Source organism: Typopeltis vanoorti, chromosome 3 (genome assembly GCF_054136105.1).
Source record: "Typopeltis vanoorti isolate ZY-2024b chromosome 3, IOZ_Tvanoo_1.0, whole genome shotgun sequence".
NCBI lineage: Eukaryota > Metazoa > Arthropoda > Arachnida > Uropygi > Thelyphonidae > Typopeltis > Typopeltis vanoorti.
Window position 1 is genome coordinate 119469389 of NC_143551.1, and position 24570 is coordinate 119493958.

Here is a 24570-nt window from a genome sequence, read left to right on the forward strand (position 1 = left end):
ACTGAGGAGACCTCAAAAAAAAAAGGTTGAAACTGGTCTGGGTAGTGACCCCACCCATAATGTATTGCAGTATACATCTCTTAGTGAGATATGCTTTACATTATGGAAAATACTAAGAATAGTGATCTGAGCTTTACCCACCTTTACAATGAGTTGCCCTTGTGTTGCACCACCTTTAGACTTGAACTACGTTCAGGTGCAAACTTAAATGTTTGCTTATTTGGGATTAGGAGTAAAACCCAGTTTATAAAATTACTTGGTAACCCTATTGGTAACCCCAAAAAAATAACACAATATATAACAACAAAACTCCAAAAGCATATATATATATATATATATATATATATATATATATATATATATATATATATATATATATATATATATATATATATTCATTTTTTTAATTAACTGACTTAAACCCGAGAATTATAACACAATGACATTTATTTGAAAAAAATGCAACATGTTTCGTCAAAAAGACTTCTTCAGGCGATAAGAACATAGAAAGATAATAAAAGACACTTAAATTAACATTGACTCACTATAAAGCTATACAATTATAAAGCCATAATATTCGACTGGAAATTATAGTTATTATGAGCTTGAACTACAGTCCGAGTTAAAGTTCTATTGTTGTACACCTGTGCGTGTGTGGAATCACGCGATCTCCAGTATCTAATAGTAGAGTTGAAATTAATATTGTGATGAGTCGTGAAACCACTCATCGCAATATTAATTTTTGTGGAATAAAGAAATGTTGCTGTCTGTATTAACAAAAGAGGTGGATAGATGGCATATATGGGCTGATATGCCAGAGTATCATGTGACTAAATGCAAGCTTGTTTCGGCGCGCCTATGAGCCGTGACCAGTCGTCGAAATGGAAGCATCCTTGGAACAGCGTTATGTTCCAAGGACTCTTTTTTGGAACTTTTAACATGAAACTTTTAACATGATACGTGAAGCTTTCCACGATGAAGCAATGTCGAGGGCAAGTGTTTTTTGCTGGCATAAAACTTTTAAGGAAGGAAGGCAAAATGTGGAAGATCTTGAACGTGAGGGAAGAACTTCAATGTCCATCACAGAGACAATGATCAACACAGTAGCGATTATCATCAAGGAGGATCGCAGAATTACAGCATGTTGTCCTGAATATTTCTGTGGGAAGTGTTCACTCAATCATGGCTGAACATTTGGGACTGAAACGTATTTGCACCCGATGGATTCCCAAACTCTTGACACTGGAGCAAATGCAGCATCGAGTGGATGTGTGCACAGAATGGAAAGAAAGACTGGAACAAGAAGGCGACAACTTCTTAAAATGCATCATTACAGCAGATGAAGCTTGGTTGTATCACTATGACCCTACAATGAAACAACAAAGCAGTGAATGGAAGCATCCGTCTTTGCCTACCCCCAAGAAAGCAAAAACTGTAAAATCAGCTGGTAAAGTTATGACCATAATGTTTTTTTGACTACGAAGGCATTGTTTACCAACACGCTGTAGAACCCAGGAATACTGTAAACGGCTCATACTATGCGGATGTTTTATGGACAATGGTACAGCACGTCAAAAGGAAGCGTCCATTGCTGAAGAATGACTTCTTATTGCACTGCAATAATGCAAGGCCACACATTGCTGGTTGTGTAGTGGACGTTTTGCAGAAGAACAACATAGATATCCTACCACACCCTCCATACAGTCCTGATCTCACACCATGTAATTTCTGGCTGTTTCCTCAGCTCAAGAAACCACTAAGAGGCCGCCATTTCGAAAGCAACAAAGCATGTGTAAAAGCTGCGGAGGCGGTTTTGAAAGAACTCTCAAAAAACGGACTTTCACATGTGTTTAAGAAGTGGATGCAATGTTGGGACAAATGCATCACGTCTCACAGTAGTTACTTCGAAAAAGACCATGTAAATGATGACGATTAAAGGTAATCTGTTTTCTGTATAAATATAGTCTTATTACTTATTGAACAGCCTATATGTGTGTGTGTGTGTGTGTGTGTATATATATATATTTGGATTACCTTCTTGGTAACCCAAAAAAAACCACAATATATAACAACAAAACTTCAAAAGCAGAAGAACACTTGTGTTACTGAGGAAAAAAAGTAGCACAATTCACAAAAGAATTCACATTATACACTGTTTAAAAAGCACTTTTTTTCTGCCACAGTTCAAATCCACCCTCATGTTCTTCAGCCACCCTAGCACCATCCAAAATTATATGAAATTTTGTTATGTATTATATAGAATAGTTTGCTATTAGTTAATTTCTTTTGGGAATAGCATTCAGTCTCAGGAAATTTGATTAGAACTTCTTAAAAGCGTGTTTATAATGAGCAAGTTTGTTAAAACACTGTTTGCTATAATAAGAATTAACTAGGTGACTTAATAATTTTTGGCATCTTACTTAACAATGGTCTCAAATTTCTTTAACAGCAAGGATTATGAATGATATGCTGGCAGAAATGTGTGAGGAGATGGGAGTAGAGTTTGATAATGTGTGGAATGAGTTTGAGGGACGAAGTGAGCTGTATGGGAGCGATGGACTGCATTTGAGTGGTTATGGTGTGAGTCATTTGGAGAGACTGCTGCTGGAAGGTAGAGAAGTGAATAGAGAGAATGAATTAGATTGAGAGGGAAGTGATGTGGAAGAGCAGAATTGTAAGACAGGAGAGATTGAAGAGGTGGATATGAATGGGGAAGTGAGTGGTATGAGTATAGAAAATGAGAGAATGGGTGTGCAAGAGGAGCAGGAAAACGGGGAGGCTCAAGGTGGACAGGGGGGGTACATAGTGTGAGGAAAGGTGGATGCTCCAAGAGGCGGTGAGAGCATCTGTAGGCAGGAAAGGAATGGGATGACCAGGGATCAAGAGGAAACAGTTGGAATTGAAAAGGGTTCTAAAATGAAGAAGCAGAAAGGGAAATGGCCCCAGTCGAGCATGGAGAGATTACATCGAGTGAGTGGTATCAGTGTAACTAGCTGTAGATCCAGAAATGTGCTGTTGTGTTTGTATACAAATGCTAGAAGTATAAGAAACAAGGCAGATGAAATGGCTGCACTAATTGCGTCTGTTCACCCAAAGATTGTCGGAATAAGTGAGACGTGGTTGGAAGAGGATGACATCCTGACAGGAATGGAGATGGAAGGGTATGATGTGTTTTGTGAGGATAGAAGGGGTAAAAAGGGAGGGGGGAAGTGCTATTGATGATAGAGAAAGAGTTATGTCCATACAAAGTAGAGATGCAAGACGGAAATAGTGCCAGTGGTTTTGAGGTAGTATGGTATGAGATAGAGGTGAATGGAATCAAATACTTGTTGGGATGTTGTTATAGACCAGGTAATATGGATGGTGGTGATAGTGAAATGTATAGTCAAATTAGCCAGGCATATAAGAAAAGGGTGATCATTATGGATGATTTTAATCATTGCCATATAGACTGGAATGATGAGATAGCAACTGGAATTAAAGAAAATGAGTTTCTTGAGTTTTTGAGGGATAACTACCTCAGACAGTATGTAACAGAGGGCACATGAGGATTAAGGGTCTTGGATTTGGTTATCTCATCAGAGAATGTAATTATAAATGAGGTGTCAAATCATCCGCCAATTGGTGAGAGTGACCGTGAGGTGATTACCTGGGTGGTTGCCAGCAGTGTGAGGACCCTTGTGAGAAAAGGGTATATGTGGAACTACAAGGTGGTGATTATGAAGAGCTCAGGAGAGAGCTTGCGGGTGTAGCATGGAATGAGGAGTTAGCTGGAAAAGAGATCAATGCAGCTTGTGGGATTTTCAAAAACTATCTAGTACATGCAATGTCTAAATGTATTCCAAGGGTGAGAAGGTTAAATAAAGTAGGTGTGAGATGGTTGAATAAAGAGATTAAGCATGCGATACAGAGAAAAAGGGCATTGTGAAGGCAGCATAAGAGAAGTGGAAATAACCAATTTCATGAGGTCTATAAAGACCAGGCAAGGAGGGTGACTTGGTTGGTGAGAGTAGCTAAAGAGTGGTATGAACAGCGGTTAGCTAACGAAGCCAAAAAGAATCCTAGGGAGTTCTTTCGATATGTAGCCAGTAAAAGAAAGTATGATTATTGAAGGATGACATTGATTGGAGAAAATGGTATAAAGACAGCTGTTTCAGAATGTGTGGTGGAGATACTTAATGAGTAGTTCATAAAGATCTTTCAATCTTGTGAATGTGACTTCATGGAGAGATTGAGAGCAGTTGATGATGGGTAGGAGAGACTGACTGTAAGTGAGCAAGAGGTGTTTGAGCAGTTCAGTAAACTAGATGTAAATAAGGCTGTGGGACTTGAAAACATATCATCGCCTATTCTGAAAGAATGTGCCAGGGAGTTCACACCTGCCTTGACATATTTTTTTAATATGAGTCTTGCACTTGGTCAAGTTCCTAAGCAGTTGAAGGAGGGCAAGATTGTGCCACTTCATAAAGGAGGTGATCGAACTCAAGCATCAAACTATAGGCCTATCTGTGTGTCAGGTGTTGTGGTTAAGTTGTTGGAGATGCTTGTGAGAACTAGGATCCGGAATTGGTTTGACAACAATGGTATTATCTTTGATAGACAGCATGGGTTTACTAAGGGGAGATCATGTTTTAGTAATCTACTTATTACAATATAGTGACTGCTTCATTGGACAGAGGAGAAGGATACACAATAATATACTTGGATGTTGCAAAGGCTTTTGATAGAGTACCTCATGATAAGTTGATAGTCAAACTAGAGCAGATGGGGTTGGATATTAGATTAGTGCATTAGATTGGAGACTGGCTATCTGATAGGTATCAACAAGTTGTGTATGGGGATGCGATATCCAGGAAAAGGAAAGTGACTAGTGGAGTGCCTCAGGGGTCTGTTTTAGGGCCATTACTGTTTAACTTGTATATTAATGATATCGTTAAAGATTTGGATGGAAATATTCAGTTGTTTGCAGATGATGCAAAGTTGGGACAAACCATAAAGAGTAGTAAAGATGTTGTGGCCTTACAAGAAGACTTGAATAAATTGAGTGATTGGGCACAGAAATGGGGATGTGAGTTCAATGTTGCAAAATGTAAGGTTGTAAAATTTGGAAAACAAAGATGGGATGCAGAATTTATGCTTGGTGAGAATATATTGTTGGAGGTAGAGGAAATAAGAGATTTGGGACACACTTCATGGGGGTGTGTCCCCTAAATTTTAAATCCATGGATATGGATTTAAAATTTAGAGGACACACTGCCAAAATTGTGAAGACAACTAAAAGGTTTCTGGGAATGATGTGGAGGACACTGACGTGTAGAAGTAGGGAGATTCTTGTTCTGTTGTATAAGGGTTTGATTAGGCCACACATGGACTATTGTGCCCAGATTTGGTCACCAGGTTTTCAGAAGGATGAAGAGATGTTGGAAAGGGTCCAAAGGCAACTGACTAAGCTAGTTTCTGACCTCTGGAATGTCAGTATGAAGAAAGATTGAGAAGATGTAATTTGCAGAGTCTGGTGGACAGGAGGAAGAGGGGAGATATGATAGAGACCTACAAGTTGGTAAGGGGTTGGTATAAGATCAATGGTGGAGAAGTTCTACAGAAAATAGTGGGAGATCAGGGGAGAACCAGCGGTCATCCCTGGAAACTATATAAAGAGGGTGTGAGTAGGGGAGTGAGAGGCAGGTTTTTTTTGTGCAGAGTTGTGAATGATTGGAATGCCTTGCCTGAGAGTGTGGTGTCTGGAAGAAGTGTGAGTGTGTTTAAGACACAGTATGATGAGATGTGTGTGTGATAAAAGGACCTCCCAGATGAGTCTTTGACTCCTTGAGGTATTGAGGTAATAATAATAATATGTTATTATTAATATTATTCCAGGATGTCTCCTATATAAAATAAATGTGTTTATTAAATTAACTAGATGGAATTTTTATGTTGTGTTCTTCATTGACATGATTTGCAATGAAGGGTTTTCTGAATCTTTATTTCTGAATGAGAAAACTGAAAGTGATATTAATTCTTGTTCACAATGTGAAGAAGTAATATGCATTCTTCCTTACTCTAAGGCAGAATGCATATTACTAATATTCTTCTGAAAACAGAAGAATATTAGGTTGTATATCAATGACTCAGACACGGTACATCACAGAAAGCGTGTAGTTTGCCCTTTTTGCTTTGTTGAAGTTAATTCAGATTTTAAGTTCCTTATGCATCTAAAACTTCATGAATAAGTTATTTGTTCCTGTCTTGATCTTGCCTTGCTTGAAAAAAGCAATAAAAATATAAAAAATATTAGAAAGTACAAAAAAAAAAAAATTCTGAGAAAGTTGCTCATACAGACGATAACATTGAAATACTAAAATCTCCTGATATTCAGCCTGTGGAATTTCATGAGCAGGTGGCTAAAATTGCTGTTGATTCAATTGAAAGAAATTGAAAGGGTAAAAAAGCACTTCCAAAACAGCCACAAAGATATAAAAAGAAGGAAAATTCAAATATCTCAGAAATTAACTCTTATGCTGATAACAGTACTGATTTTGTCCAAGTCAATATGGAGAGAAGCAGCATTCTCCAGTCATTACCATGTTCTCAAGCTATACCTGAAAAATTTGATAACAGCAGAGATAAACATGAGCATTGTCAGAAAGCTCATTGTTGCAGAAAGGAAAGAATTTCTTCCAAATTGGTAGACACTGTTATGCAGGAACCTATGAAGAAGATTCAGCCATCATCAAAGCCCGTGGTTTTTATTTTCTGTTATTGCAGAAGGCATTATGCACATTTCCATACTTGTAAATATCATATACATCAAAGGCATTCAGATAAACATGTCAGAATTCTGAAAAAGGAAATGCAGTACCCTGGTGATGCCACATACTTTGCTATAGCTGACAACACAGGTGAAATTCTAAATGATAGTCATGACGCTCAAATTCAAAACCTTGAAAGTTGTTTAACTCTGCTGTTATTAAATCTGCTGTTATCAAAAAAATAGCTTGAGAACATGGTAATGACTTAAAAGATACTGAATACTGCTCACCTCATAATGAAAAAACAAAAAAACGTTCTGAAAGAAACGATGAGGATAATTCCATTGGTGGTGATGATGAAGTGGAAATAATATTACCTGATGATATTGATAAACACTATCATTATAGACTGGATGAATCTAACTTAGATATACCAGTTGAGCAAGAATCTGACAGTGCAGAAAAGCATACAGAACCACATAAAAGTGACTTCCAAGGCTCATACCAGAGAATATATTTTACCAGATACGAAAGATGATGAGGCTTGTGATGTGAAAGTTCAGGGTGAAGCTAAAACCTGTACTGTGATAAATATTAGAGATAAGCCTAATATAAGGGATGCTGATAGAGAACCCTTTCAGCCAGAATGTACAATTGAGGAAGTTCAGCATATTCAGACTAAAAGTCAATCTGAAAAATATGTCAAGTGAACCAAAAGAGTTAAGATATCAGTGCAGTCATTGTTTGGAAAGAGGATCATCAAAATCAAATATGAAATTGCATTGGAAGAGACTCCATAAAGGGCAAATGTTTTTTTGGTTTTATCTTCCTGACATAGGAAATGAAGAAGAAATTCTCAATAATTTGAACAGTTATAAATGTGGTTATTGTGGATTAGGCCCTGATTTATTACGCAAACAACAAGGTCATTGGAAACAGTCACACAGTAATAAACAATTCAGAGTAAGAAGAATTCACCTCAGAAAATCTGTGAAATGTGACTATTGTGGAGTGAAGATGGCCACAGCAGACATGATTCAAGAACATTGTAGAGAAAAAGATCCTAGCATACAATTTTTGGAGAATAAATCATCTACAGCAATGCTGAGTGCACCCAGTGTAGCTGTTAAAAGAACTCATCAGCATCCTCTAAAAATTAGAATGCCACAGAAAACTATCCAACATCCAAGTAAAAAATCAGCTGTATTTACATATGAGTGCTCTAGTGGTTGTTCATGTAAAACTACTTCCTGTACTACAAAGGGAAGTACAGATAATATTGTTAAACCTTTGACATATAGCTATTGTGAGCAAGAAGCAGAAAAGCTTGATCACATGATTAGTCACTAGCATGTATTTCATTCTCATATGCCTTTCAGTTATAAAGAAAAAGATGAAATGAGAAAAGGGACAGATGCCACCAAGACTAATAGTGAAACTTTTTTTGATAGTGAAGTAGTAGTAGACAAGTATGCACCATTTTCTTGTTTATATTGTAATTATGTTGGTCAGCGAGAAGATTTATTGGAAAAACACGTTTTATACAATCATGATTCTCGCTTCTTTTGTGGCCATTGTCACGAAGGATTTGTATATATTTGCTATCTTAAACGGCATCATGAAGAGGCTCATCCCAATCAGAAATTGACAATTAAGCCCTGTGTTCAGTCTCCATCTTCAACTCCAATGCTTTCAGTTGATCATTTGGCATATAGCTCAGATGAAAATGTGCTTTCTCATGATAGCACCATGAAAGATAGCCACTGTGATGAAGAAGAAAGAAAAAGAAAAAGAACTTTTAAGAATCCAGATAATATATATGATCATCACTGTTCAAAAAAGAAATGTAGTCAGCAGAGTCTTTCTCATTATGGAAAAAGGCCAGAGTGCATTGACATTAATAATTTAACAGTTTTTGTAAGTGTAGCTAAAGAATCATTTGGGAAAATGCAAGTTTCTGAACTAGCAAAGATTTATAATCTGCAACCAGTTGTCTCTGTTGTGGACTTGAAAAACTGCATAACATCCCTTTAATGTTTTGAATATTACTAAATAATGACCAGTAGATGTGTTCATTTAATATTACTGTCTGTAAATAATATGTAATATACTATTCAGCATGCCATCTTTAAACTACATAAAAGTTATCATATAAATCTGGAAAAAAAAAAAAAAAGAATTTATTTTATATTGTAATATATATTACAGGTATTCCACAGATAGTTGCTGCATCTGATGAAGAAGTTAATAAAGGACAGCATGTATGGATTTCTTGTACAGCAGATGCTATTCCACGTCCAGAATTACAGATTAGTTCAAGGTTATTTCAGTAATGCTTAATAAGATTTTTTAATTAATTAATATATTAATTAATATTATTATAAGATATTCTGCAGACAGAGTATTAATTTAACTATTCACCTTATTTCACAAAGTATTTGGTAATTATTAACACTTTCATTGCCAAGCTGAAAATTGGAATTTCATGTGGTGGCCAAATTTTTTTTATTTTTTTATTTAGTTAGCGACGTCCACGCAATAACGCGTGATCGGCCGTTTGGTGAGAACTCGCACCGCGCGATATCGCATGATTGGCAATGAACATGTTAATTATATTAAAAGTGACTGCCTGAGTCTTCTTTTTCTTAAATTTGGTTTTCTAGTACATTTTGATTTTCAGGTTAAATGAGTAGTAAGATAAATCATTGGAAGTAAAACTCTCTATTTTATTTACTATAGATTAAAAATTCATATTAGACCAAAAAAAAAATTGTTTCGACCACCACAGCTCTGGTGAGGCAGTATCAATAATTATGTTACACCAGACATAATGAGACATTTTGAAGGCCAAACCTGCAGTTACATGCTTCACCTCCTTCATTTGTGAATTCGTTCTTCATGCTTAACCTGATTTTTTTTTTTTTATTATTATCTGTGTCTTATTATTGTCTTTATTGTATTGCTATTGGAGCATAGTCATGTAACCATTGTTATTTCATGGATTTAATTTAAATGCTACATCATGCAAATTCTAAAAAACACAACTCCATTTTATGTTTAAAAAATTGTTATCCTCCATTCCTGAACATTTAATTATTCTTATTATTATTTAGGACCTCCATGGAGTCATAAGACTCATTGCAAGTGGACCACCTTAGACAACACATCATATCACTTGTACATTTATCTACTGTTTGCCCTCTCATATTCCTCTCCATATAAAAAACTTACTTCTTATCCTCTTATTACTTCCTTTTACAACTTTCATGGATGGCTTCCTGACCTTGTTTCTTTTCCTTGGTCTACCACATGAAAAATCTCCAATGTGTCATTCTGGTAAATACATCGAACAGCATACATATTTTGATCATATCTCCATCCTCTTCATCTTCTATTCATAAAAACTCCATCATCAGTACTATTACTAATAACTCTTCTAAGTAAATTATATATTAGTTTAATCTTTTATCCAAGTGTAAGCAAACAAAGTTTGCACCTGAAATATCTTCAGAACTGGGGCAACTCGTGGCAATGGTGGACAAGCTTCACATCACTTGCCTTAGTATCCCATAATGCAGAGCGCATCTCCTTGCAGACATGTATAATGCTATGCATTATGGGAAGGGTCACTACCCAGACCGGTTTCCCTGTATTATGTGCATTATTACCTCTCCAAAAACTTGTGATCCCCCAGATCACCCAATAATGAGTGACTCGAAGGATCTTTTAAATCAGTGTTGTTCTGCTCAGCAACAGGCTTACTCCATCACCAAGAAGAACTCTCAGCGTTGGCTCTACCCAGTGGCAGGCCCACCCCATCACTGAGCAGAGCCAACAGCCGAGCCATAGTTAAAACTTCATTGGCTACAGCATTGCCATCCATTACCCTAGGCAGAAATCATGTTGTTTATTATTTTAACGGTATAATAGAACACAGAAACTAAGTAAATAATTAATTTATTAACTTGATGCTGATATTTCGCTGGTATTATAACCAGCATCTTCAGAGCACAAAAACACTGTTTGTCACAATACGCGAGACTAAAACAACATGGTGTATTTCAACAAAATTGTAGCAGCAACACAAAGACTAGAGTCCTGATTTTGGCGCCCTCTATCTGAAAAAAAAAAAAAAAAAAAAAAAAAAACGCTATCATATATTACTAGAGTCCTAGAAAAGTGCTAGTTTTTTCTTAATATGACTGTCTCCCAGATCTTCGGCAAGTTAATACAGCCATATTTGTTGAGATTTGGAGTGTGTTTTAGGGCTTCTGTCGCCTCTAAGAACAATCTCTCTGATTTATATGGGTTTCTGTGTAGTACTTTTGTGTTTTTCCAGTTGATCCTGTGTGCAGGATCTTTTTTTTTCAGATAGAGGGCGCCAAAATCAGGACTCTAGTCTTTGTGTTGCTGCTACAATTTTGTTGAAATACACCATGTTGTTTTAGTCTCGCGTATTGTGACAAACAGTGTTTTTGTGCTCTGAAGATGCTGGTTATAATACCAGCGAAATATCAGCATCAAGTTAATAAATTAATTATTTACTTAGTTTCTGTGTTCTATTATACCGTTAAAATAATAAACAACATGTTCGACGAACACATAAGTCTGTCCACACGTTTTAGGCAGAAATCAGCTCCCCCAGAATCAATCACCAATCAGTTTCGACCTTCATTGAGGTCTCTTCAGTGGGAGCCAGACCCAGAGGTGATACCAAGGTTGAAGCAATGCAGAAGTCATATTTACCTATACAAGTTTCCAAAAGGTGTCACACCTTATTAATAAATTACTCTGGATTAGAGAACAATGTTAGAAGTTTTTTTCACTTGGTAAGACTATAAATTATATATTTAGTTTAATCCTCTGCAAACAAAGTTTGCGCCAGAAGTATCTTCAGGACTGGAGCAACTCGTGGCGAAGGTGGACAAATAAAGTGTGACACCTTTTGGCAACTCTTATAGGTAAATATGACTTCTGCATTGCTTCAACCTTGATATCACCAAGTCTGGCTCCCACTGAAGAGACCTCAATAAAGGTTGAAACCGTTCTGGTAGTGATCCTTCCTATAATGCATAGCATTATACATATCCACAAGGAGATATGTTTTGCATTATGGGATACTAAGGCAAGTGATGTGAAGTTTGTCCACCTTTGCCACAAGTTGCCCCAGTCCTGAAGATACATCAGGTGCAAACTTTGTTTGCTTACACTTGGATAAAGGATTAAACTAAATATATAATTTATAGTCTAAGTGAAAAAAACTTCCAAAAAACTCTTCCAAGGTTCACATAATCTGCACACAACTGAATATCTCCATATAATCTAGTGACAGTGCTATGTTATATGACATAAAGATTGAACAGTAATAGTCCCACACTACTGAACCTGTAGAACTCTACTTGTGACCTTCCTACTCCCTGCTCTCCCCATATACAACTCTCTAATATCTATCAGAAAACCAGTTACCAATTCAGCCCACTAACCCCCTGATATACACAAAAAATGATTGTGTATACCGTACCCTGATCCACTGCTCTTGTTACTCTCTCTCTTATAAAAAGACAACCAGATCATGAAAACAGAAGTGCCCCTTAATAAATCCATGCTGGTCTTTATAAATAATATTGCCATTATCTTTCCAGTTCTTTACTTGAGTTTTTATGAATTTTTCCAAAATCTTAACAACCACAGAAGAAATACAAACTGCTCTACAGTTTCATACTTCATTCTACTACTATTATGCAATGGCACTATCTTACCCTCCTTCCACTCCTCAGAATCTTGCCATGTTGCAAGACTTTCATTAATTGGCATGGTCAATTCCTTAGCACTTTCCCATAAAATACATGGCAAAAACCCATCTAGTCTCACTCTCACTGACATCTAGAGCATCAATATGTAGAATACATACTCTTCATTCACTTCTAATTCTTCACTCTTGGTTATCTGTCTTAGGAATAATGCCTGCTTTAACAGGGTGGGACACCCAAATGAATTATCTTGAATTGGCTCAACTATGCCTTGTTCAACATATGCCTTGGTCACTCCATTTTGTTTATCCATCAGCAAGGAAATCTCTCCATAATTGATTTTCTTCCTACTAGCCATATAAGAGATTCTTCATAGATAAGCAGTGCTTATTTTCCCTCATATTCTAATTCCCCCACCTTACTATATTAGTCACCTTTCTAGTGATCCATTTTACTCCAAATCATTATTTTCCTCCTTTTGGTATACAATCTCCCAGGTATGGGAGATTGTGTACCAAATCTAAGAAGACAAAGTTTTACTTAATATGAGACATTTTCTTTGGTTATTGGACCATGATTCTTTATAAATATATGTATATAATCATCTACCAGACTTGCAAGTATATCTGTATTTGATATATTGATACTTTTTAGTTTTTCAACATAATGCTGAGAATTCTTTATGAATGAGGTTGATTTCTTTATCTTCTCTTTTAACAGACTGGCTAGGTGTTTGGCTGGTAGGTAAGTAGGAGAATTTCTGCCGTCCACGATCGGGCGAAGAGGAATTCCAACTCTATGGACTTTTGGTACACCATATAGGCGTGGTGATAATGGATGTAGAGATTTTAAATTTCTTTGTAATTCTTGAGGCCATCTAGTCATATTACATATTAAGAGATTGGTCTCTTTGTGGTTTTTCATGGCTGGATCAACATCTAATATATGATAGGTAGACGAGTCAGAAACTAAAACATCGATATTCGCTATGTAATCTTTGGTATTCATAATAACTATTGAGTTTCCTTTGTCTGCTTTGGAGAATTCATAAAGAATTCTCAACATAATGCTGAGAATTCTTTATGAATGAGGTTGATTTCTTTATCTTCTCTTTTAACAGATGGCTAGGTGTTTGGCTGGTAGGTAAGTAGGAGAATTTCTGCCATCCACAATCGGGCGAAGCGGAACTCCAACTCTATGGACTTTTGGTACACCATATAGGCGTGGTGATAATGGATGTAGAGATTTTAAATTTCTTTGTAATTCTTGAGGCCATCTAGTCATATTGCGTATTAAGAGATTGGTCTCTTTGTGGTTTTTCATGGCTGGATCAACATCTAATATATGATAGGTAGACGAGTCAGAAACTAAAACATTGATATTCGCTATGTAATCTTTGGTATTCATAATAACTATTGAGTTTCCTTTGTCTGCTTTGGAGAATTCATAAAGAATTCTCAACACAATGCTGAGAATTCTTTATGAATGAGGTTGATTTCTTTATCTTCTCTTTTAACAGATGGCTAGGTGTTTGGCTGGTAGGTAAGTAGGAGAATTTCTGCCATCCACGATCGGGCGAAGCGGAACTCCAACTCTATGGACTTTTGGTACACCATATAGGCGTGGTGATAATGGATGTAGAGATTTTAAATTTCTTTGTAATTCTTGAGGCCATCTAGTCATATTGCGTATTGAGAGATTGGTCTCTTTGTGGTTTTTCATGGCTGGATCAACATCTAATATATGATAGGTAGACGAGTCAGAAACTAAAACATCGATATTCGCTATGTAATCTTTGGTATTCATAATAACTATTGAGTTTCCTTTATCTGCTTTAAAGACGATAATGTCTTTGTTCTTTTTAAGTTTAAGAGTGCTTTCTTTTCAGAGGGTGTAATATTACGTTTCGGTGGTTTTGTGGTAGAGAAGATGATTGTACTTTTAAATCTTATGTCATTTGCTACTGTCTCTGAAAATGAAGAAAGTCCTTTTTCAATATTACTTATGAAATCTATTTTTGGGATATGATTAGGAGCTATTGAGAAGTTGAAACTTTTTTTTTTAAAATCTCTGATTCTTGTTTGGAAAGACTGTAGTCCGAAAGGTTGAAAACAACCTTTTCATCTAGGAGACATGGTCTAGAGTTGTATTTTCTTTGATAAAGTTCATCAAATTTTTTAATTTGAGATTCCTTACTAGACCGAAAAACTTTGCTGTAGCTATTGTGTATCATGCGGTCAATTATATTCCAAGTGGTATTATCTATGTTATTAGAAATATCATCGATTGCCTTTTCATCCATTGCACTGATTCAAGCTGATTTCTTAATTGTGATTGAGATGTCATACTTGTCTCCAATTGGTTTAATGACCCAGTAATTCTGATTTGAAAAAAAAAAATAACCATATAGAAGTATCAAGGTGGAAGGAATTTATTATAGTTTCCTTTCTCTTAATTCCAAATAAATTCCTTCCAACTTGATACTTCTGTATGGCTATTTATTCTTCAAATCAGAATTACTGGGTCACTCTCACCAACTGGGGACAAGTATTGATATCTCAATTACAATTAGGTCTTTTGATGCTATGACCAAATCCAAAACTGTTGGTCCTCAAGTTCCCTCCACAACACATTGCCTAAAGACAGTTGTCTCTCAAGAAGTCCAAAAATTTTGTTCAATTATTAATATATGCTGCTTCTGTCCAGTTTATATTACTATAATTAAACCCCACAAAAATTATTTTTTTAAATTTTATTATACAGGTATCTCATATAGTTAGAAGACTTATCATGAGAGTCCCACACTAACCATTTTTCACAAAATATCTGTTATACTCTCCTTAAGCTCATTCACTGCAATGCCACTCACAGCCACCTCGAATAATCCATTCCAATCATTCACAATCATTCACAGTAATAAGATACCACTGTGTAATAGCTTAATAAAGAGGGAAAATAACCTCCCTATCTCCACTTGTCAATGTGTTTTCAACATCAAAGTAATCTTTTGAACTATTCTACCAACTTTTGCAGTATGCCCTCTGAACTTTAACTCTTTGTCTATTATCTCCCCCACACAAGATCTCTAGCTTCATCAGTTTCCTACAATACAGCCATCTATGTAACATACAATAATCTTTTCAATCTAAAGTGCATAATCTTACATTTTGCAACATGAAAGTGACAACCATATCCTTCATTCAAACTACCAGTTTATTTCAATTATTCTGTGGAATATCAATTTCACCTTTGTCAACAATTATCTTCCCCATTTTTGCATTATTGGCAAACAAATGAATATTTCCCTAAAAATCATATTCTATATCATCTCTATATAATGATACAGGGAATGTTCTTTATATTCCTATATATCATTAATGTTAATATTTCCTATATCATTAATATGCAATTAAAATACGCTAACCACTTGGCCAGCCTGGTTGGCCGAGTGGTTAGCATATCCGCTCTCCAGCCAAAGACTACAGGTTCGAATCCTGCCATGGACATGGATGTTTGTGATTGTCTTTGAAAATACTAGTGGTGATGGTGGGCAGTAGATGGCATTAGTGTGGCTGATGATTGCAGTTACGGTTCGTTGTGGTTGGTGAATTGAGTGGTGGAGGTTGAGGGTTGTAGAGTTGATGCCCTCTCTTGATGAGTCATTGGACTCCCTGGAGGTATCATGTAATAATAATGATAATAATGCAACACCTTGCACTTATTGATATTAAAACTATAACCCCACACATTTGTCCAAGTAAAAAGTCTATACAGATCTTCCTGAAGGGAATTAACATCAGCACTGCTACTTACAATTCTTCCCAACTTTGCATCATAAGCAAATAACTGAAGATCCCCAGTTAGTCAACATGATATATTGTTTAGAAACAAGTTAAACAGCAGGGGCCCAAGAACAGAACCCTAGGGCAAGCCACTGGTTACCCTCCTTTTTTGAGACACTGCTCCATCATACACAACTTGCTGGTATCATTCAGAGAGCCAATCTCTGATCCATCTACTAATAAACTATCTATTCCCATCCTCTGCAGCTTGTAAACCAACTTATCATGTGGTAATCTATCAAACGCTTTTGCAAAGTCTATGAATATCACTGTATATGATTCTCCCTTATCTAATGCACTTGTCACCTTATCATAAAATGCAAGTAAATTACTAAAACAGGACTTACCCCTTAGAATGCTATGTCCATCAATCCAATTCTGTATTCTATTTCTTACCCATCTCTCCAACACCATGACCACAACTGCAGTTATATAGACTGGCCTATAGTTGGAGACTTCTGTCTTAGAACTGTGCTTGTGGAGTGATACTATTTTGCCTTCTTTCCACTCCTTAGGAATCTTATCCACTGCAAGACTTTCATTAAATAATCAGGTCAAGGGCATAGCCAACTGTGGTGCACATTCCTTAAGAATACTTGGTGATATGTCATCCATTTCCACAGTCTTATTCACATCTAACCTAACCAACATCTGATACACCTCTGTTTCTTTCACTTCCAATTCTCTTAATACTTGCCTCTCTTCTATATATTGCACCAGATCATTTACATGATGATAAACTGCTCTTTCAATAATTTCATTATTTCCTTTGCAGCTGTTAGTTTTCTGCCATGATTATCCACCAAAGTTAATCTGCCATAATTATTCTTCCTCTCACTTGCCATGTAGCAGAAAAATTTCCTTGAGTTAACCTTGGCCTGACTAGCCAGTCTCCTTTCATACTGTATCTTTTCTTTTTTTTACCATGCTCATCACCTTTCTAGCCTGCAAAATGCAAAGTGTTGCATTTTGGAGTGCAGAAATATAAGGCTGTGTACTATATCGTGGTGCCGTACTGCAGGAAGTGGATAAGATTAGAGATTTGGGAGTGATGGTTGACAGTAAACTGAAGTTTAGAGGACATATTACTAGTATTGCAATGGCTGCACATCATAGTGCTGCTATGATAAGAAGTACTCTAACATGTAAGGATAAGGAAGTGGTTGTGCCACTGTATAAGGCACTGGTCAGACCACACTTGGACTATTGTGCTCAAATTTGGTCACCTGGATTTCATTGTGATGCGGAGACATTAGAGAGAGAGTTCAGAGGCAAGTGAAGTGACTAAGACAATGCCAGGACTTTGGAATGCTGGCTATGGAGAGAGGTTGAAGAGATGTGGATTACAGAGTTTGGTGGATAGGAGGAAGAGAGATGATATGATAGAAACATTTAAGTTAGTCAGAGCATTTTATCAGATTAATCCAGAGGGGATTATAAAAAGAGTAGCAGGTGAGAGGGGAAGAACCAGAGGTCATTCCTGGAAGTTATGTAAAGGTGAAGGGGGGGGGGTGAGGAGTAGTTTTTTACATGGAGAATTGTCAGTGAATGGAATGCATTACCAGAATGTGTTGTTAATACAAGGAGGGTTAAGTATTTTAAGTTTCTATATGATAATTATGTTGTCAGTTGAATGCACCTCCCACGATGAGTCTCGACTCCATGGAGGATGTAATAATAATAATCATATACAAATTGAATAGTAGTGTCCTAGTACAGAGCCTTGAAGCATTCATTAGTCATTCTCATTCTCCTGGATTTCTCTCCACCATATTTTGTTCTCTGATGTTTGTTATCCCTTCACCATCCATGCCATCAGCTTCATATCCATTCCCATTTGGTCCATCTTTTGTAATAGTTTTACATGTGGTATTCTGTCAAATGCCTTTACAGTCCAGCAGTGTCATGGTGTAGCTATTTCCCTTATCTAATTCTACTGCCACTCTGTTATAAAATGTAACTTAAGCAGGATTTACCTTTTATAAAGCAGTGCTTCCCACCATACACTATCATATTCCAATTCACTCATTACTGGATTTTACCATTGGTCTGTAATTTGCTAGTAATTTAATAGCCAGCTTTATGTAATAGAACTATCTTACCCTCTTTCCACTCTCTTGGAACCATGCCACAGCTGAGACAGATTACACAAGTCCATCAGAGGCACTCCCAATTTGCTTGCATTTTGTGTAGCACACAGGCTGACATCCCATCCAGTCTCACATGCTGAGCACCTCCAGATCTATTTTAATTCTCACATCAGTCTCTATGAAATCAACAGCCATCAGAATCTTCATCAGAAAGATATGCTGTTGCATTGTAATCATTTAGTAACTCAACTATTTCTTCTGCTACTCACTTTCCTACCATTGGCACTAATTAAACATACATGATGTTGTTTCAGGAAATTGACAACATAGATTAAATAATAACTAAAAATTTTTAATTGTTACTTCCTATATTTTGCCAAATATATTATTATTTTTTATCAGGAATCAATACATTGTATCAAACATATGCATGCTGGCAGACTTCAGTAAGAAAGATGGAACAGGAGAAATACAGGTAGGGCCTAAAGTCCTATAATTATGTTATCTATGGGCTGAATGTCTGCAGATGACGGTTTCCAAATGAGAGGCAGTTTGATACAACCATATTTGTTCAGAATAGCTGATGAGAGCTTCAGCAGATTTGAGGAAAAGCTTCTCAAATTTGAAATTTATTTGGTGGAGTAAGGTGGCTTTTTTTCCCCAACAGATCCTGTGCCAGGCATCCTGAGCATGGTCTGCCATTCCTGAGCAGCCATAGTGGTGGAACCAGATGTGGTCTTGGTGTTTTCATATATGGATGTTGGCTTCCTGCCTGTTTGGCTATATATATTATGAATGGTTGCAGTTGCAAGGTACCTGGCACACTCCAGGTAAATCCAGAGGTTGTAGCTGGACTTTGAGAGAGTGGAAAAGGGTTGCTAGCTTTCTGATCCCATTTTGTAAGTGGTCACAAATATTGTGCTTTTTTAAGACCTTGCCTGCCTCTTCTTGGATATAAGGGATGGGGATGGATTTGCTCACTTGGAAGGTGGAGGGGGATGGGTATAGTATGTTAGAATTCTTTTTATCTGGTAGGCAGTGTAGCCATTGGCTAAATTGGTGGTAATATGGCTACTTAGAATGGGAGAAAAAAAAAGGTTAACAGATTAGTGTTTGATGACAAGAAAAAGACCCAGAGGAAGACCAAGGTCTGTGCAGATTGATTCAGTCAGAAGCACTTTAGAATCAAATATTACGACAATATTGGATGGCTGATAGTTAATAGACTAATTTGGAGGAAAATTCCTGATATGCACCCATTAAAGTACATAATCAGGAAATTGATGATGATATATATGAAATCTGCATTGGTTTAACCTCATTTAAAGTTCACACTGATGCAACTTCAATAAAGGTAAACCAGATATGTATTCGAAACCCTACAGCATATAAACAGGAGATGACTCCTGAAGTGAAAAGCAGGATATGCAAAATTAAAAGTTTATCTCTCAGTGCTCAAATTGATCGAATTTATATCTCCTGTTCTTTTATGAACCATGTGGTTTGAATAATTCAGATGAAACATCTTGACATCAACATGTCAGATATCCTGACATCCTGATCTAAATTTCAGATTAATCTATAATTATGAACCTGTAGATCAGCATTGAACTACTGGTATATCCATTTTCTTTTCCACTGTTATTCAGCGCTAATCCCAATCCCACCAACTTCAAATGCACTGGTACAATGCTCATTGAACATTTCCACTATAACTTCATTGGATATGACCCATGTCCCATCTCTAGTAACTAAAGTCAATCTTCCATATTTGTTCTTTCTTCTTTTTAATTGTTGAATTCTCTTGGATATTATTATTTTTTCTTGGATTTCATATGTCTTCTTCATTCTACTTGTGACGTCTGCTTTGCAACCATATGCTTGGGGAAGGATTGTCCAAAAATACTTAAAACAATCCCTCTAGCTATAGGTCTGAATTGTCAGCTATGCCAGTCCTGAGCCTGGATAAAAAAAATAGCGGGGGATTGTGGTGGTGCTGTACTTCCCCGTAAAAGGGGGTTCATGGCCATTGAATCACCATACTAAATGAACGAATGAATGAATTCTACTTCTCATTTCTTAGCCTTTCCCATATACAGGTATGATTTGGTTTATGCCTGCTTTACTTTTGTGTCTCATCTAGTTCACAACTGGAAGGGTGAGGGTGATGAGTCATGATTCTGCCCAACTTACTAGACACAGATTGTCCTGAAATTGCAACAAAACTTACATTGTAATAAAACTATGATGTTAAATGTGCTAAATGATTAAACTATGGACTAAAATTTAAATTAAACAAAAAATGGAATATAGAGGGTGATGAGAAAAGCAAACTACATTAAACACAGACTAAGAATTGAAAGTGAACTAACAAACATGCACTGGTGTGTCTAGACGACCCTACTCCCACACTGGGTGGCCACTCCTACTCTCCAGTCTCTTTAACAATGTTTATAATGTGAACAAAACAGGCCTATACTGGAAAATGCTGCTGAAACATTGCTTGCGAAGAACCTTCTGCATCTAGGTTCAAGGCCACCAAGGACTATAATAAATTTAATTTAATCCTTTATCCAAGTGTAAGCAAACAAAGTTTGCTTACACTTGGATAAAGTTTGCACCTGAAGTAGCTTCAGGGCTGAGGCAACTCGTGGTAAAGGTGGACCAAGCTCTCATCACTCCCTGCCTTAGTTTCTCCCATAATGCAAAGCACTCCTTGCAGACATGTATAATGCTATGCATTAAGAGAAGGGCCACTACCCTGACTGGTTTTGACCTTTATTGAGGTCTCGTTAGTGAGAGCCAGACCCAGAGGTAGTGATACCAAGGTAGAAGCAATGGAGAAGTCTTCTTTACCTATACGAGTTGCCAAAAGGTGTCTCACCTTATTATTAAATTGCTCTGGATTTAGAGAAAGACGTTAGAAGTTTTTTTTTTTCCCACTTGGTTAGACTATAATAAATTTAATTTAATCCTTTCTGGGTCTGGCTCCCACTGACAAGACCTCAATAAAGGTCGAAACCGGTCTGGGCAGTGGCCCTTCCCTAGACTGGTTTCGACCTTTATTGAGGTCTTGTCAGTGGGAGCCAGACCCAGAAAGGATTAAATTAAATTTATTATAGTCTAACCAAGTGGGGGAAAAAAAAAAACTTCCAACATCTTTCTCTAAATCCAGAGCAATTTACAGATGTGCTTTGCATTATGGGAGATACTAAGGCAGGGAGTGATGATAGCTTGGTCCACAAGTTGCCTCAGTCCTGAAGATACTTCAAGTGCAAACTTTGTTTACTTACACTTGGATAAAGGATTAAATTAAATTTATTATAGTCTAACCAAGTGAAAAAAAAAAAAAAAAACTTCCAGTCACCAAGCACTGTTTGACCTTTTTTGTTAGGTGACAATGCTTCAGGAGCTTTCTGATTAAATCCTATGTTAGTCTAGTCTACCATTCAGAAATACCACATGCTATGAAAGAAATTATGAATACACAGCTTCATGTCTTCCAACAAGAAGGCTTGGGTTATGCAGACCATTTTTAGTGACTGGTACATGTCGTATTTTTGCCCACCAGTAAATGGGTTCAAACAAGTTTTGTTGCTGCTGGACAATGCCCCTGGTCACCAGATTTGAATGTTCACTACATCCTCACAATGCTCCAGATTTGAATGATTTGAATACCAATGTTCCAGAGGTCAGGATTGTCTATCTTACATGAAACACAACCTCACTTTTACAACAGCCTTGATCCTACAAACAATCATAGAGGGTGCACCACCTAGATAGGACTCTAGAGTCATAGCCACGTGTTTCATTCAGTATTGTGTTGCCTTTGAGTGTGCGTTACAGTTGTTAGTTGCAATCCCTGATGATGTCTCAGTGACTGAGACAAAATATTGGAAGCATTAAAAATAGTTTTTAATCTTTCCTAGAGCTGTGAATACTCCATTAAACATCCAACATGATGTCTTCCCACCACATAAGCCTTAACACATAATAGTATTACATAATTAAGTTTTCATTCTTGCTAGCTTCCTATCAACAGTTTTCTTTCAGATTATTCTGTTATTTGTCAATATTTTCATAGTTTATATTTTAGTCTCTTTCATGTATCATCTGTCTAGATCTTCTAGCTGCTTCAATCCATCTAGATCCTCGTCTTCTCCTCAGTCTTTTTCATGCAATCCTGGTATCAGAAACCTCTTTTGTTTCTTGACTATATCTCTTTAATTTTGTATACATTCTTGATTGCTAACAATATCAGGTTCCATTCTGATATCTTCATTTTTAATATGATCTTGCAATCAATGATATCTGTTTACAAGTTATTCTATTAATTTGCTAATGATATTTCATGTAGATTGAGTTGTTTACTGATGATTCAATGGGGAGAGTTATGATGCATGATGCTGATGTCAGATCCCTTCAGGAAGATTTAAATAGATTTTCAGCATAGATGGAATGGCAGTTTCCAATTCACTGTTAAGAAATGCTGTTGCACTGTGAAGTGCAGAAGTGTAAGGTTAAGAAAGAAATGTACTTTATTGAAAATGTGCTACAAATGGTGATGTTGACTCAAGGCCAAACTTCAACGAACACATTACAAGCAATGAAAAGCTTGCACATGGAAGTTCTGCTATGATAAGGAGAACATCTACAAGTAGAGATAAATGGGTGGTTATACCACTTTTTCAACCTAATCATCAGACCACACTTGAACTTCAGCATTCAAATTTGGTTCCCTCATTTCAATTACGATAAGGAATCTCTGAATAGAGGCGAGAAATGTGACTACTTCAATATCTTGGAATCTGGAATGTTTTTTATGGGAATCATTTGAGGAAATGTAAATTACAGAGTTGTAGTGGGCATCAAAGAGACGATTTAATAGAGAAAACAAATTTGGTGAAGAAATTTGATAGGATTAATACACAGAAGATTTCATACGGAAGGAAAGGTGAAAAGGGAACAAAAACATAAGCGTGTAAGAATGTAGTGAACATGGCAATAAGGGCAATAAGGAGTATTGCCATGTTCACTACATCAGAATGGTGTGTAGAATCATGTTCACCCATCATTCATAATGGTGGGTAAATGTGATGCATTTCCAGGGTATGTTGTGAATAATTAGGAGTATGTGAATGAAAGATACTATATGTATTACTATTAGTTCAGAGAACTGTCATGTCTCCACATGGGTTTATTCATAAGCATAATAGTAATAATTTAATTATGGCACATATTACTTTAGCTTTGAGTTTCATGTACATGTTCCACAATTTTATTTGGATTTTAATAAACCTCTGCATTTTGATTAATGTTTTTATATATCCCACTTTCCCACATCCCCCAAATCTCACTTTAAAATATGTTTATTATTCACTTAGCACCAGTTTTCAAGGTCTTTTATGTCTTGAGTCTAAAACTCTTTCTCTTTATGCCATTCTTCATTCCTTTTTCCATTTATTTATTCTTATGGCTACATGAAACTGACAAGTGAAAAGTACAATCACAATTTCCAGAAACAAATGATGAAAATCTTAATATAAAAGTTCATTACATAAAAGGCAAAACCTATTTTCTAAGTCTTTCTTTTTTGATTAAAATAAAGCAAAAGTAACTTGTCAGAATCAAGCCAGGGGCAATTATCGTCCTGCTGCACCAAGTATGACAAGGCTGCATGTTCTCACAACACTTCACAACATGTAGCTGTATCCAAGGTTTAATTAGAGAGCAGTTTTGTCTTGTGCGAGAAACTTGATCCATTAGAGGAGGCCCATTTCACATTGCCTTATCATCTTCTAACATGAGGAGGAGTTCTGCTGATACTATGATGAGGGCTATGAGAGTGACTACGAGAATAACGTCTTCATGGTGAGACTGGACTGTGATCTTCTGTTTCCTCCATAACCACCGCCACGACCATACCAACTACAGGTCAAAGTCAAGTCTGGAACCAAGGCCTCATTTGTCACCTCGTGGATGTCCTGTAGGCCACCACCGTGAAATTGGTGCTTCGGGCAGTCATATACAATATGAGTAATTGTCTGAGCCACGTGCGAACAATCACAATAAGGGTGATCTAACAGCCCCATTTATGTAGAAGGTTGCCACATCTGCCCTGATTAGTTCTGATCCTGTT

The 24570-nt window shown here is 36.6% G+C and overlaps 1 protein-coding gene across 1 annotated transcript in view; it reads left to right on the forward strand.

The window, feature by feature from the left end:
* The window catches only part of LOC150108517 (receptor-type tyrosine-protein phosphatase mu-like), a 1155664-nt gene that overhangs the window by 365176 nt on the left and 765918 nt on the right, over positions 1–24570 (forward strand). Inside the window, exon 12 of the mRNA XM_090415942.1 lies at positions 8958–9069. Coding sequence (XP_090272068.1) covers positions 8958–9069 — 112 coding nt within the window. The remainder of the gene's footprint in view (positions 1–8957; positions 9070–24570) is intronic.